Source organism: Laetiporus sulphureus, assembly GCF_001632365.1.
Source record: "Laetiporus sulphureus 93-53 unplaced genomic scaffold LAESUscaffold_60, whole genome shotgun sequence".
Classification (NCBI taxonomy): domain Eukaryota; kingdom Fungi; phylum Basidiomycota; class Agaricomycetes; order Polyporales; family Laetiporaceae; genus Laetiporus; species Laetiporus sulphureus.
In genome coordinates, this window is record NW_024468569.1 from 13,787 (window position 1) to 26,217 (window position 12,431).

Below are 12,431 nucleotides of genomic sequence, written 5' to 3' on the forward strand. Positions count from 1 at the left end.
CCAGCTCGTAAGAGTAATGAGCAACCTCGCAGCCGATTTGAAGTCGAGTCTTTTGGAATTAGATCCGGGTTAACGTCAGGTGAGCCTCTTTCACCTGCTTAGTAAGCCGGTGGTTCGGTCTAGCGCTCGTTCCTCGCGCTCTTTACAAGACAAGACAAGACATCTCATTGATCACATTTACCTGTTTGTCTGCTCCATCCACTGCAAAACAGCTCCTCAGATCTCTCACAAGATGGTATGTATAGTGTATGATCTAGAGGCCCACACCGAATTTTGCTTCGTACCAGAGCCTCGCATTTATACAAGACTGCATTGGAATGGTGACAGGGATTGCATATGCAACTGTGGCACTGTTTGAATTACGGAGTGCACTATCTGTATTGGGCACTTCTTTGAAAGCTTCCTGGACAGCTTCTTCGAAAGCCGCTGAGGAAGCTGCATTCTCTGCTACTTGTCTTGAACTTGCCCCGCCCGTCCAGACGAACCTCCAACCAGTAAGTAACATCACCCGAATTTTCGTGTGTTATGCCTATGCATCTATCTAGGGAGCAACGCCCACACCCAACCTCTGGAGCTTTACCTCCTTCGTCAGCCCTGATGATGCAAGATGGACTTGGTACGTTGATAATACGTGGCGGAGGGAGTGTGCAAGGTTATTTCCAGCTGTGTTCAAGTTTGACATCGGATACTCGGTGTACTGGTGGCGTGGACAGATGGTTCCTGTATATGAGACAAGCCCTGTATTTCTGCCAACAATTCACCCTTCCTCGACAGTATCTGAGAGCATTACAAGTGCTCACTTGGGATATACACTTTGTGCTGTCATATTGCTCTCAATGCTAGCTGGTGCTCTCTTGACAGTGTGGATCCAATCCCAAATGAAACAAGTGCGTCTTCAGATTTATCGTCACTCTGTGTAGCTGACATTTCTCTTCTGCCAGTCCTCCAGCCGGTTACCAGCCCCTGAGGAAAATTCTGCAATCTCTATGGACAATAAGAATCGGGATACAAAGGTTGGCGAACTGGAAATCGTGATCGCAGATCTCACCGCGCGCCAAGGGGAGCTGCAAAGCAAATTCAATGAAGCTCAGGATGCTCTTGAGAAAAGCAATCAAGAGTGTGCAAGGCGGAAGATGAAGACAGAGGAGTTACTGACTCAGGTCGACAAGCTAATGACTGAGTTGAAGTCATCAGAGCCCAAGTGCGAAAACACAGATCACATATCCACAAACTTGCAGACGGAGCTCGCTACCGAAGGATCAAACCCTGCTGACCAGCCGCCTATTCTTCCCTCGGCGATGCCACGGGATGCGACAGGCCTTTGCTGAGGCGAGCTATTGAATGCTGCTTCTTCACCATTTGCCGCCTGCGTCCGTCTTCCAGCCCCTGCATTCACACCTGCTACAATTCGTGTTACATTTCCTCGCCCTGTGTGCGCTGGCCCTCCAGTATCCGCTTCTGCACCATCTCAAGCTCGTTCGCCGGTTCCCCTCCCCAAGCGTGTTCGTGCATTGAAATTTGCAATTGCATCGAGCTCTGCAGCTGCACCTGTCTCAGCTTCTGTGTCGATCCATGCATCATCACCTGTCTGAGCACCGAATGGACTTTGTGTCCCGACCTCCGTCTCTACTCCCGGCCCCCTCGTGTCCCCAAGTCGCCAAAGGCGGCGATTTCTACCTCGGGATCTCCCCCTATCCCCGTGTGCTGGCCCCCTACCGATCTGAGCATCCAGTCCTTCACCGTCTCTCACTCGCCCTCCTATCATCTCCGCTCCTCTCCTGGCTCGTGAATCTATCCTCGGCTCCGTTGAATCATGTCCGTCCGTCTTAGATCCTGTCCGTACGCGAGCTTTTCATAGACCGCGTCCAGTTGAGTAGAAAGTGACATGCTGAGCTTTGAGTCGCAGCTGCCGGATCTTTGATCAGCACTATCTTTCGTCTGCCATCGCTGCCTGCGGAACCGCGCCCTGACGGACGTCCCCCTTCCCCTCCTCTCGACGAGATCTATGGTCCGGCATCCTCGCTTCATAATCGTAAGTACTCCCATGTCTCTGCGTACCTTTGTGTGATCAGTCTCTTTCTCAGCACATGATGCTTCTTGCCCACCGACCTCTGCCGTTGCTACGAACACCCGGAAGCGAGCTCGCAGGCCGGAGGCAAATGACGTCGAAAGGTATTTCAATCCCTTTGAATATCATTCAGGGTGCTAAACCTATCACTACAGATATCTAAGGTCGAGTGGCGGCAGTGTGGCGAGGTTCAAGTTCAAAACAAACAAACGTGTGACCAATTAGGGAATGACATGTGAAGTTCCTAAAACGGAAACTGTTATAGTTCGGCCTGCAGGCTGCGAGCCATCACGGACTCTCACAGGCTCTTGTGAGCTGCCGTAACGGCTGCACAAGCGACTCACTCTTTTGGGCGTGTGCTCCGCGCTGGATCTATTTGCGTTCATCATGCCGTCTCAGCGCACATTGCAAGGTGTCGCTGAGGGAGCCCTGCGAGACGGGATAGTGGGAACTAACGATTACATTATAAAACTCTGCGATGCATGTCGCTACGCTCATGATGCTGTAGACGTTGCCTGTTCTCTAACTCGAGCAAGCCTTGAGCACTGCCCTGAGCTCTAACTTTGTCTAATAGCTTTGCACGGTCCTTCTCTCACATCATGGTTGCCACGTTCATTCTCACTCGGGCCTTTGCCATTTCTGCTATGCTTGTCGGTGGTAAGCAAATCGCTCTTCCCATGTATTTCTCTTCCAATATATTTATTTCTGTATCACGTAGCTATCTCGTCAGCTTATGCAGCTCCCGTGCCTACGACTCTCAAGCCCCGAGAGGTAGAAGAGAGAAACTGCAGGATCCTCGGTTGTCTCTTCGCTGAACCCGTCTGTGATTATCCTTGGGATTCTTTTTGTAGCGCTCATATTACAGACAGCATCATACCACATTGTTCTCCGAACCCCAGAATGAGCCATTGAGTGCAGTGGAATCAGTCGAATCATTATCAGCTGCACCGGAAGGCCTGGAGTCGACGCCGAATATTGAACTGCATAGCAGAAATGCAAGTTCATGTCTCATTTTTATTTTACAACTCAAGTACTGAATGTCGCAGTAGATGCTGACGAACTACATCGCTGAGCCTGCGGACTCGAATGTTCTCGGTGATGCTGCGCCGATAGGACATGTTGATACTGCACAACCTGACATTGACCTCGTCACGGATGTGCGCGATGCCAAAAGGTTTTCTCCGCCTTCTGACACTGAGAATTCCTGACTGTACGTCGTATCACACATCTTGCTTCCTCCATAAAATCACACCTCTTCGTTCGTCCAGATGATTCCAAGTCTGCTCTCATATAGCCCCGCCGAGGGATTTGCGCACGGCCGCATCCCGACCTCTCCTTCCTTTGTCAGCCTCTCCTTCATGGACCACAGTCGTTTCGTCGTCCAATGAATTAGCGCTAGAAAATCCCGACTCGCCATATTCACATCTAATCCTCCGTCAAAATACCGACCTCGTCAGACCTGGTAGCTATCGCACGGGTGCGCAGCTTGTCGGACGTCGTCGGCTTGACCTCTGCCTTTAAGGCCACTTTGTCATGTACTGTCTGCATGTCGTGTAATTACACATTCCTATACCCGATACCGCCATCGATGTAGCTTAGTTGATACCTTTATTCACTTTCATTGGGACGAGCTGCCTCCGCCACCTCTGCAGATCTCTCTCTGTTGAATTGACAATTGACAACTGTTCAAGTTATGATGATTTGTGCCCTGAGATCGTCCGATACGCGTTGCCTGCTCGCAAAAGTCAATCACGGGACGATCATATGCAACATATTTAGATTTGAACGGAGACATTACCAATTTACGAAAAGGACAGGCAGGGCCATGATGGTCACGTAGAACGCTGCCTCTGTGGGATGAATTAAGCATTGACGAATGGCAGTCTGGGACCCTGGTAATCGCAAAGTGATATTGGTACACAGAAACTTAAGCGGCTAAGCACAAAACACAATGGCTGTAGTCAATAAATGTTAATGTGTACGATGAACGCGCTGAAGTCCTCACCTTGAATATTGAGCCCCTTGACGACGCTCGCTGAAGGAGGTCAGCTTGAAGACCATAACGCGGCACGTCGGTTTCACGCACTGCGACAGTCAACGTTACGTTAACGTGGACCGCGTCACGGATGATCAACCAAATTCATAACCCAAGTCCTGTGAATGCACGCATGCAACACCCGGCAAGTAAATTACAAGCCCTCACCTATATGTACGTACGGACAACGAAAAAACATAAATAAAAACAATGCGACAAACAACCTACTCATACACCGAGCGATTACGAAAGAGCCGATAAGCAAAGCGCTAGCGACGCACGCAGGTCAGGACCATCCTTCTTTTAGTTTTCCCTCAATACTCGGTCGTATCCTGCAACCGCCACCTGCGCAACGGGCCCCACCACCACCACCAATTCAGGCCAGAGGCATGCTCAGGCGCACTATGCTGCCCCTCCTGCAGCCTCCTCGAGTCGTCCCGCCGCACGTCCTTCCTGCGCGCGCTCCGCCTCCGCACTCGCAGAGCCCCCTCCCTTTCCTTCTCCTCCTCCTCCTCCTCCACGACCGCCCGCACCTTCTCGCGAGCATCGCCCATCTTGCGCTCCGCGCCCGCCTTCTCAACATCAACCTCGACATCGCGGTCCGACTCAGACGCGACGATCGTCGCATCGTCGCGCCCCTCCTCCCGGCTGCGCTCCCTCCTGAACGAGAACGAGCCAAGGCCCCAACCGACGAGCGACCCCGCCCGGCCCATCCGTACGCCAGGCTCGCTTCCCCCAAACGCCTGGTTGATCCGCTCCGCACGCTGCACCGCCTGCTCGCGCGTCGCCGTGAGGTGTTCATGCCGCCAGTGCAGGAACCATCCGTAGACTTGCCGGCCGGGCGGACAGCCGATGATCCGCCAGAACGCCCTGCCCCTGCTGCACGACGAGAGGCTCGACGTGGTCGTGCTTGTGCGATGCATGTGGAGGGGGCGGCCCGGACGGCCTGCAGCGACGGTGGCGGCGGTGGTGGCCTCGTCGTCAGACTGCTTGCCAAACCCAAGGGCGCCAGTGACGCCCTTCCAGAGCGTCTCGGCGCGCTCGCGCTGCAGCCTCCGCCTCGCGATGCGCATGTCGCGCTTCATCTTGCGCTTCTCCTCGCGGCGGAGGAGCTCGTCGACCTCGCCGACGCCCATGCCCGCGCCGACCCACCACCACCAGCCGAGGAAGCTCTGCCAGAGGATGATCGCCCACATCAGGCTCGGCATCCACGTGTACTGCTCGCGCGTCGGCACGTACAGGAACGCGATCGCGGTCGACATGGGCGCGAGGACGAGCGCGCCGAGCCCGAAAGCCGCCGTCCCGCCGTCCATGCGCCATGCGTTCTTGCGGTTCACGAGCAGGCCCCAGATGAAGAGCGACGCGGTGAAGAGCAGCGAGAGCGTCGCGTTGCAGATGTTCTGCACCGCGCTCGCCGCCTCGAGCAGCTTGCTGTCCTTGCGGATCCGCAGGATCTGCATCACCGCTGCTGTGATGGCCAGCGGCCCGAGCAGGATGTAGATCAGCCGCCGTTCCAGCTTGGACGGGAACAGCAGCGTGAGGAATTGAATGTGGGTGATCTGCTGACGCGATGAGTCTGGCAGTGACAAGGAAATGGCGGGGTGAACGTCACCTGTATCAGGACGGATGTTGTGGCTGTCATCAGCAACCACGCAGCCAGGTTGGCCGTAGGCCAGTTTGTGTCTGGGCTAGGAGGGATATCGACGGCGACGTAATTGAGCATGTACGGCCATGTACGGCTTTCTTCGGTCACTGCAGTGAACACGATGTTGATGGTCACGATGGAGGTGACGAGGAGCGTGATGACGGCGGAGATCTGCAGCACAAAGTTCACCGGGGCCAACGCCCAGTGATACTGAGCGGTGAAGACGAGCTGGATGAGGAGGACGGAGGAGAGCGTGAGGACGATCCCGGTGAGAAGGATTTGGACAGGCAGTGATCGGGGAAACGGCGGTCGGAATTGGAGGATGGGATCGCTAGGCCAGCTGTTCGAAGTGATATCGTTAGCATCATGACTGGCGGATCTCGCTAGGTGTGCATAGCAAGAACAGCACAGGCTCGAGACGGCAGACAGTCCCGGGCGCTGGACAACGCACAGGGTCTCCCCATCAAGAGCTGGAACACATCATTGCATCGGCCGTGATCATACAAACGGAAGTATACAATAATATATTGAGCGAAGCTCACTATGCATTCTGCGTCACATTTCGACGACTGCACGCTTGCCGCTGCACCGCGCGCGCAGACTCGCCCTCAAACGACCACCATCGCATCTGCACTTGCCTCAATCCAATCCAACTGTTCTCATGGAACGCCAAATCGCGCCCCACGGAACCAGTCACTCTCACCCACACACACATCCTCTTGATCGCCATGGAATGCGACTCACCCAGGGTCAACTCCATTCCCGTACGCCGTGTAATCAGGTGGAGGCTCCACCGCGCGCACACACCAAACACAGCACAGCAGGAGCGCGCCCACCAACAGCCATCGTCGTGCCATCGGCGCTCAGTCACTCAGCAGAAAAAAAGCGCGAGAGGAGAGATGGGCGAAGTGACAGCGAGAGCACAGGCGGGATGAAGGACATTAAGGAGGAGGTGCAAGCAGGGCAGTTGAGTGGGCATTCGCCCTACCGCCCGCGGAGGCTAAAAATAAGCACCGTAAATAAGCGCAAAGATGGATTCTGCATGCTCGTCATGTCCTGTGGTGAGACGCGTCCTGCGGCGAACGGGCGAAATTCCGAGTGCGTAGGTTGGAGGAGAGACGGACGATGGCGATGGTGAGCGTTCGGAGGTGGGGTAGGATGCGCTTTGTATCTGGCGTTGATCATTTCCGACGCCAAGAGTCTTGGGATTGTTATTTCTCTCGCCAGGTTGCTGCATGGTGGCTCGCCTCGCAGCGTGGCAGGCGCAAGAACCAATACTGCGAGCGACGAGGGAAGGTGCACATGCAGGGTTGCAAGGGAGGCATAAAGCTGTTTCTCATCGTGAAATATGCACACCAAATCCAGTTTGGTATTTGATCTTCAAAGAATGGATTTATCTCTGTCACATTTGGCATTACATACTCCGGATTTAGGACTTGACTTACTAAAGTCGTGATTAATATTACTTACATATTATGCCCATCTTTCCATAGGTAAACACCTCAAAGAAAGTACCAGTTCTATTCACAGGAAAGGCTTTGGAATTGAATTGAATAATCTAGCCTTTCATGTCAAGTAAACAATCTTGGGGAAAGGATTGGAAAGGGCTCATTTTGCACCTTTCATGGGCATTAATTTGCACCAAGCTGCCTATATCAACTCAAAAAATGATATGGTGTCACAGCAGGGAAAAGTCAAAGGAAATCTGCAGTTTTTTTTAATCATTTCTCATATCTCAAATCAGTATTTTCTTTGAGGTGAAATAGGTGATGTCAGTTTGCGACTGTGGCAAGTCAAGTCACAAACTTGGAATATTTAATGCCAAATGTGGTCGAGACAAACCAATTTTCTAGCGATAAGATACCAAAGTGAATTTAGTGTGCATTTCTCATTGTGGAAAATGCACTGCAAAGAAAGCACCCTTTCCCTACGTAGAAAGACTCTGAGAGCAAGCTCTTGTAGCTTTATTCCAGTGCTTAATGCTATGTACGGCTTGACATTTCCTGAGTATGTAAAGGTGCTGTAGAGCCTATCAATGGGGAGAGAAGGCATGAAATATAGCGAGGTCTTTTTTTCTGCTGTGATGGCTCCATGTCTATGGTGAGGGAGCAAATACTGACGTTCGAGCAATCATAGTCACTGGAGACATGGAGGCATTTGTCACCATGTAATATGTGTGACAAATGTGAACTGGTATTTTACCTTTGTGAAGAGGATCTGGTGCAATTGCAAGTACTGTTACATATTTTGAATTTGTAACTTAACTTGTCACCATCGTAAATCTGAGTTGACTTATTTTGTCTATACCTGGAAGAAAAACCACAAAATAATGCACAGAGTATATGACTCTGCATATACCACTATATGCTTTAGTGTGAGGGCCAATGAGCTAATTTGTAACTGGATACTCTAGGCTGGCATAGCCCTTGTGCAGTGTTTAGAATTGTGTATCCTCAACATAGATCAAATATATAATATTGATTTGTTATAATGGTATGTCAAGTTCCAAGTTTGGAATATGTAATGCCAATTGTGATAGAGATGAATCCTTTTCACAAAGGTAAAATATCAGTTCCCATTTGTAATGCATCTTACATGGTGGAAAATGGCTCCATGTCTCCAGTGAGTACAATGTTCACCCCAGACATGGAACCATTTTCTACAGTTATATATGTGTGCTATATCTGATTTGGTATTTTCTCTTTAGAATATGTATTTGCATCTGTTGCATTTGGCATGATATATTTCAAGTTTGACACTTGGTTTGCTATAGTGACAAATTGACATCATATATTTTACCTACATCTCTGGCAGGGATTCAAGGTAATGTGCATGAGGTAATGCAACATAGCAGATTCATCACAAAAAAGTCTTTCACCCCTCAAGTAATAGCATGCACTGCAAAGAAAGTACCAATACCTACAGCGAGAAAGGTGTGAGAAATAATGGTTTATCTTTTACTTTCCCCTGCTGCAGCATCTTATCATTTTCTGAGCCAATTATGGCTGTTTCATGCAAGTTCTTGCCCATGAAAGGTGCAGAACGTGCCTTTTCTAAGCCTTTCCCCAAAAACATTCCCTTGATGAGGAAGGCCAGATCATTAAATTAAATTCTAACAGCTTTTCTGCAATGAGAATCAGTACTTTCTTTGCTGTGATGTAGAGACACATTTGAAGTAGTGCCACATTTTGTGGGCAAAATTTACAATTTGTACATGAAACATAGATATAATATGTGACATTACTTTGTCACCGTTGCAATTTGAATGCTAAATTTGCAATATACAATACTGCATGCAACAGAAACAAATCTGTTCTCTAAAGGTAAAATACCAAACCACGTTTAGCATGCATATTTTACTGTAAAAAATGGCGCCATGTCTGAGGTGATTCTGCGTGGTTTACAACACATAGCGTTCAAGAGTCGGCTGATGTACAGCAACCCGGCTAAATACTTTGGTAGCTCTAAGCTGGCGTTGATCATTTCTGATGCCAAGAGTCTTGGGATCGCTACGCTGCATGCTCTTAGCCAAGTTGCTATGTACATTTATTACAGCTTGGCTGCATCGTGCCACGCGGAAAACCCACCACTGCGAGTGACGGGGAAATGCACTAGGGAGGGAGCAAATACTGGTATTTGAGTACAATATTCTGCGTGGTTTTAGCCTACTAGTACAACACATAGCATCCCAAGAGTCGGACGATGAGCTCAATACTCGGTCGTATCCTGCAGTCGCCACCGGCGCAATGGGCCCCACCACCACAACGACGTCGCCTGCTGGTGCTCCTCCATCTCTCTCCGTCTCCTCTCCCGTGCATCACGCGAATCCACATTCTCTTTCCTCCAATTCCGCCTCCGGACGCGGTGCACCCCATCCTCCGCCTCCTCGCCCTCCACCCCCTCCACTCCCTTCTCCGCCTTGTCCACCTCCCCATCTGCATCCCCATCCCCATCCGCCTCCCCACTCCCATCCGAATCCACCACCGTCTCATTCTCCACATCCAACACCCGCCGCGTCCCATACTGTCCCAAACTCCACCCGCGTCCCTCGCCCTCGCCGCCCTCCCTCTCCCGCCCATACACCTCATTCACCCGCTCAACCCACTCCGCCGCCTGCGCACGCGCAGCCGCAAGATGCTCGCGCCGCATGAACGTCACCAGGCTCCGCGCACCGCGCACCACGCGCCACGTGCCTCCGCTCTGCGTCGAGCGCGCGTCCTCGGCCACCGCCGCGGGCGCACCCTTATTGATCCCAAACGCGCCCGTGACGCCCTTCCAGAGCGTCTCTGCGCGCTGGCGCTGTGCCCTGCGGCGCTGCGAGCGGCGGAGCCGTTTCTGCTGCTTCTTCTCCTCGCGGCTCAGCAGCTCGTCGAGCTCGCCGACGCCCATGCCCGCGCCGACCCACCACCACCAGCCGAGGAAGCTCTGCCAGAGGATGACGCTCCACATGAGCGGCTTCATCCACGAAAGCTGGTCGCCCTTGGCGATGTACACGAGCGAGATGACGGTGCTCATAGGTGCGAGGAGGAGCGCGCCGGCGCCAAAGGCCGCGGTGCCGCCATCTGTGCGCCAGGCGTTCTTGCGGTTGAGGAGCAGGCCCCATCCGAGGAGCGAGACGGTGAAGAGGAGAGAGAGCGCGGCGTTGCATATGTTCTGCACGTATACTGCGAGTCGCTCGATGTGGGGTTCTTGGCGAATGCGCAGCATCTGCATCGCGGCGGATATGACCGAGAGTGGGAAGAGGAGACAGAAAATCAGCCGCCGTTCGAGCTTGGACGGGAAGAGTAGCGTGAGGAACTGGATGTGTGTGATCTGTGCGAGGACAGGTCAATGCCGGGCACGTTAACAGAGAATGAGTAGGGACGCACCTGAATGAGCATGCCGGTCGTTGCGGTCATGAGCAGCCACGCGGCGATCTCGGCAGTCGACCAGCCGTCGCTGCCGCCGTCTGGGGGGACCTCGACGGCGACATAGTTCAGCATGTACGGCCAGATCTTGCTCTCCTGGTCGAGCGTGGCGAAGATGACCTGGATGCTGGATATGGCGCTGACGAGGAGGGTACAGACGGCGGAGATCTGGAGGGAGAAGTTGACGGGGGCGAGGCGGACGTGGTACTGTGAGGTGAAGAGGAGCTGGAGGAGGAGGACGGCCATAAGGGTGAGCACGATGCCGTTCAAAAGAAGCTGCACGGGGAGAGAGCGGGCGAAGACAGGGCGATATTGGGAGATGGGATCGCTGATGGCCCTGGCACGGCGGTGTCAGAGAGCGAACATGACTCTTAGCAAACTCACAGAGAGCTCACCCATCATCAGTGCTATCGCTCTGTGCGAGAACGGATCCCAGCAGACAGGATAAAAATAAGCAGCGGCGGTCCATGGACGAACGTCTGCTCGTCCAGCGCGTCTGCGTGTATCTGTATCTGGATTATCGTGAGATGACAGGGCGGCCCCTGCTTCAAGCCACAGCTGATGAAATACGGTGAGGAAACAGGATGTACTATCGTTAGTCTGCTCGACGCTTACCAATTAGAGGAATATAGACTCGGCGCAGAGGGGTTTCTGGGAGACTGCAGCGCGAGGACCTGGCGGTTGCATCGGAACGAGTTGGTGCAGCAGGATTAGGAGATTCGCTGTGGATTGCCAAGCCAGCCAAGTCTTCCGCCCTCACTTAGTCAGCAACCTTATGTGGTCAACATCAAAACGCCGGAGACCACATAGCGAAAGTTTCTTTCCCGTTGCAACACCACGCTGCACGGGCCCAGAGAATCCGCGCGGGAAGGTGGACGGTGGAGGAAGGACGCTGTCGCTGTAGCCGAATAGTGGTGTTCACGGGACGATCGCGCGGAGATGCGGTGGCTCACATTTCCCGATGCGGTAATTTTGAAGTCCCGCGAATGTGTACACCACCGTGCCCGCCGGCACTTCAAGCTGTTCCTGTCCATCTCTGCGCGTCAATATTCAATATTCAATCCTAGCCATAGTAAAGTGGCGGACTTTATTTACCTATTCCGTGTCAATCCTCAGCCAAGGTAAAGTAGCGGACAGAGGGATGTCGAACAGGAACTGGGGGTTTATATACATACGGAGGCACGTCTGACAGGTAGTGAGCTATGACGCACTACAGCATCATCGCGCTATGCTTCAATAGATGACTGCGCCACGCAAAGTTTCCTCTAATACAAATGATGACTTCACAGTCAATTTGGGCGATCGAGTCGCTCAACTTATCATTGAACGTATTATCACCCCTGTCGTTTCACTGGTTGATTACCTCAAACCCTCAGCCCGAGGACACCGTGGATTTGGTTCAACAGGCGATAATTACTTCCAGAAACCACGCAAAAAGCCAGATTCGGGATGAACTGTCTAGAAGGGGGGGTACTGTCACAGATTCTCACGTTTTCACCTCTGCACATGACCAAGACATCACTTGACATCAGCGCTAGGCTGTCCAGAAAGGAACGAACTGGTACGCGAAGTACTGACAGTTCTAAGCGTCACGAAGGTTCAGGTCTAGTCACGTGACATATCACGTGATATACACACATGTGACAAGTAGCGCTGGTATTAGGTAAGCCTAACTTATACAGTAATATCATCCCACCTAGAAGCAACGGTCGGACTCCGGAAGAATCCAAGGAAGGAGCCACACGCCACCGGAGATATGTCCTTAAGGGGTTATCA

At 52.4% G+C, this 12,431-nt stretch overlaps 4 protein-coding genes across 4 annotated transcripts; 2 read left to right on the forward strand and 2 right to left on the reverse strand.

The window, feature by feature from the left end:
* Nucleotides 1-836: 836 nt before the first annotated feature.
* LAESUDRAFT_763695 (uncharacterized protein) lies at nt 837-1,328 on the forward strand (the record flags this gene model as incomplete). The annotated part of the gene is made up of 2 exons (XM_040913320.1): nt 837-887; nt 942-1,328. 2 exons carry the CDS (start codon nt 837-839, stop codon nt 1,326-1,328), a joined length of 438 nt encoding a protein of 145 aa, XP_040759175.1.
* A 1,339-nt stretch (nt 1,329-2,667) lies between these two features.
* On the forward strand, nt 2,668-3,456 carry LAESUDRAFT_717451 (uncharacterized protein; the record flags this gene model as incomplete). The annotated part of the gene is made up of 4 exons (XM_040907341.1): nt 2,668-2,725; nt 2,787-2,839; nt 3,118-3,225; nt 3,337-3,456. 4 exons carry the CDS (start codon nt 2,668-2,670, stop codon nt 3,454-3,456), a joined length of 339 nt encoding a protein of 112 aa, XP_040759176.1.
* Nucleotides 3,457-4,100: 644 nt separating this feature from the next.
* Nucleotides 4,101-7,071, reverse strand: LAESUDRAFT_731137 (uncharacterized protein). Its single transcript, XM_040909979.1, has 3 exons — nt 6,493-7,071; nt 5,716-6,088; nt 4,101-5,662 (listed from the first exon to the last, which is right to left on the reverse strand). The coding sequence occupies exons 1-3, from the start codon at nt 6,603-6,605 to the stop codon at nt 4,418-4,420; spliced, it is 1,731 nt and encodes a 576-aa protein (XP_040759177.1). The 5' UTR covers nt 6,606-7,071; the 3' UTR covers nt 4,101-4,417.
* A 2,190-nt stretch (nt 7,072-9,261) lies between these two features.
* LAESUDRAFT_731139 (uncharacterized protein) lies at nt 9,262-11,556 on the reverse strand. The gene is made up of 4 exons (XM_040909980.1): nt 11,271-11,556; nt 11,051-11,213; nt 10,617-10,992; nt 9,262-10,560 (listed from the first exon to the last, which is right to left on the reverse strand). The coding sequence occupies exons 2-4, from the start codon at nt 11,122-11,124 to the stop codon at nt 9,457-9,459; spliced, it is 1,554 nt and encodes a 517-aa protein (XP_040759178.1). The 5' UTR covers nt 11,125-11,213; nt 11,271-11,556; the 3' UTR covers nt 9,262-9,456.
* Between the last annotated feature and the right edge of the window lie 875 nt (nt 11,557-12,431).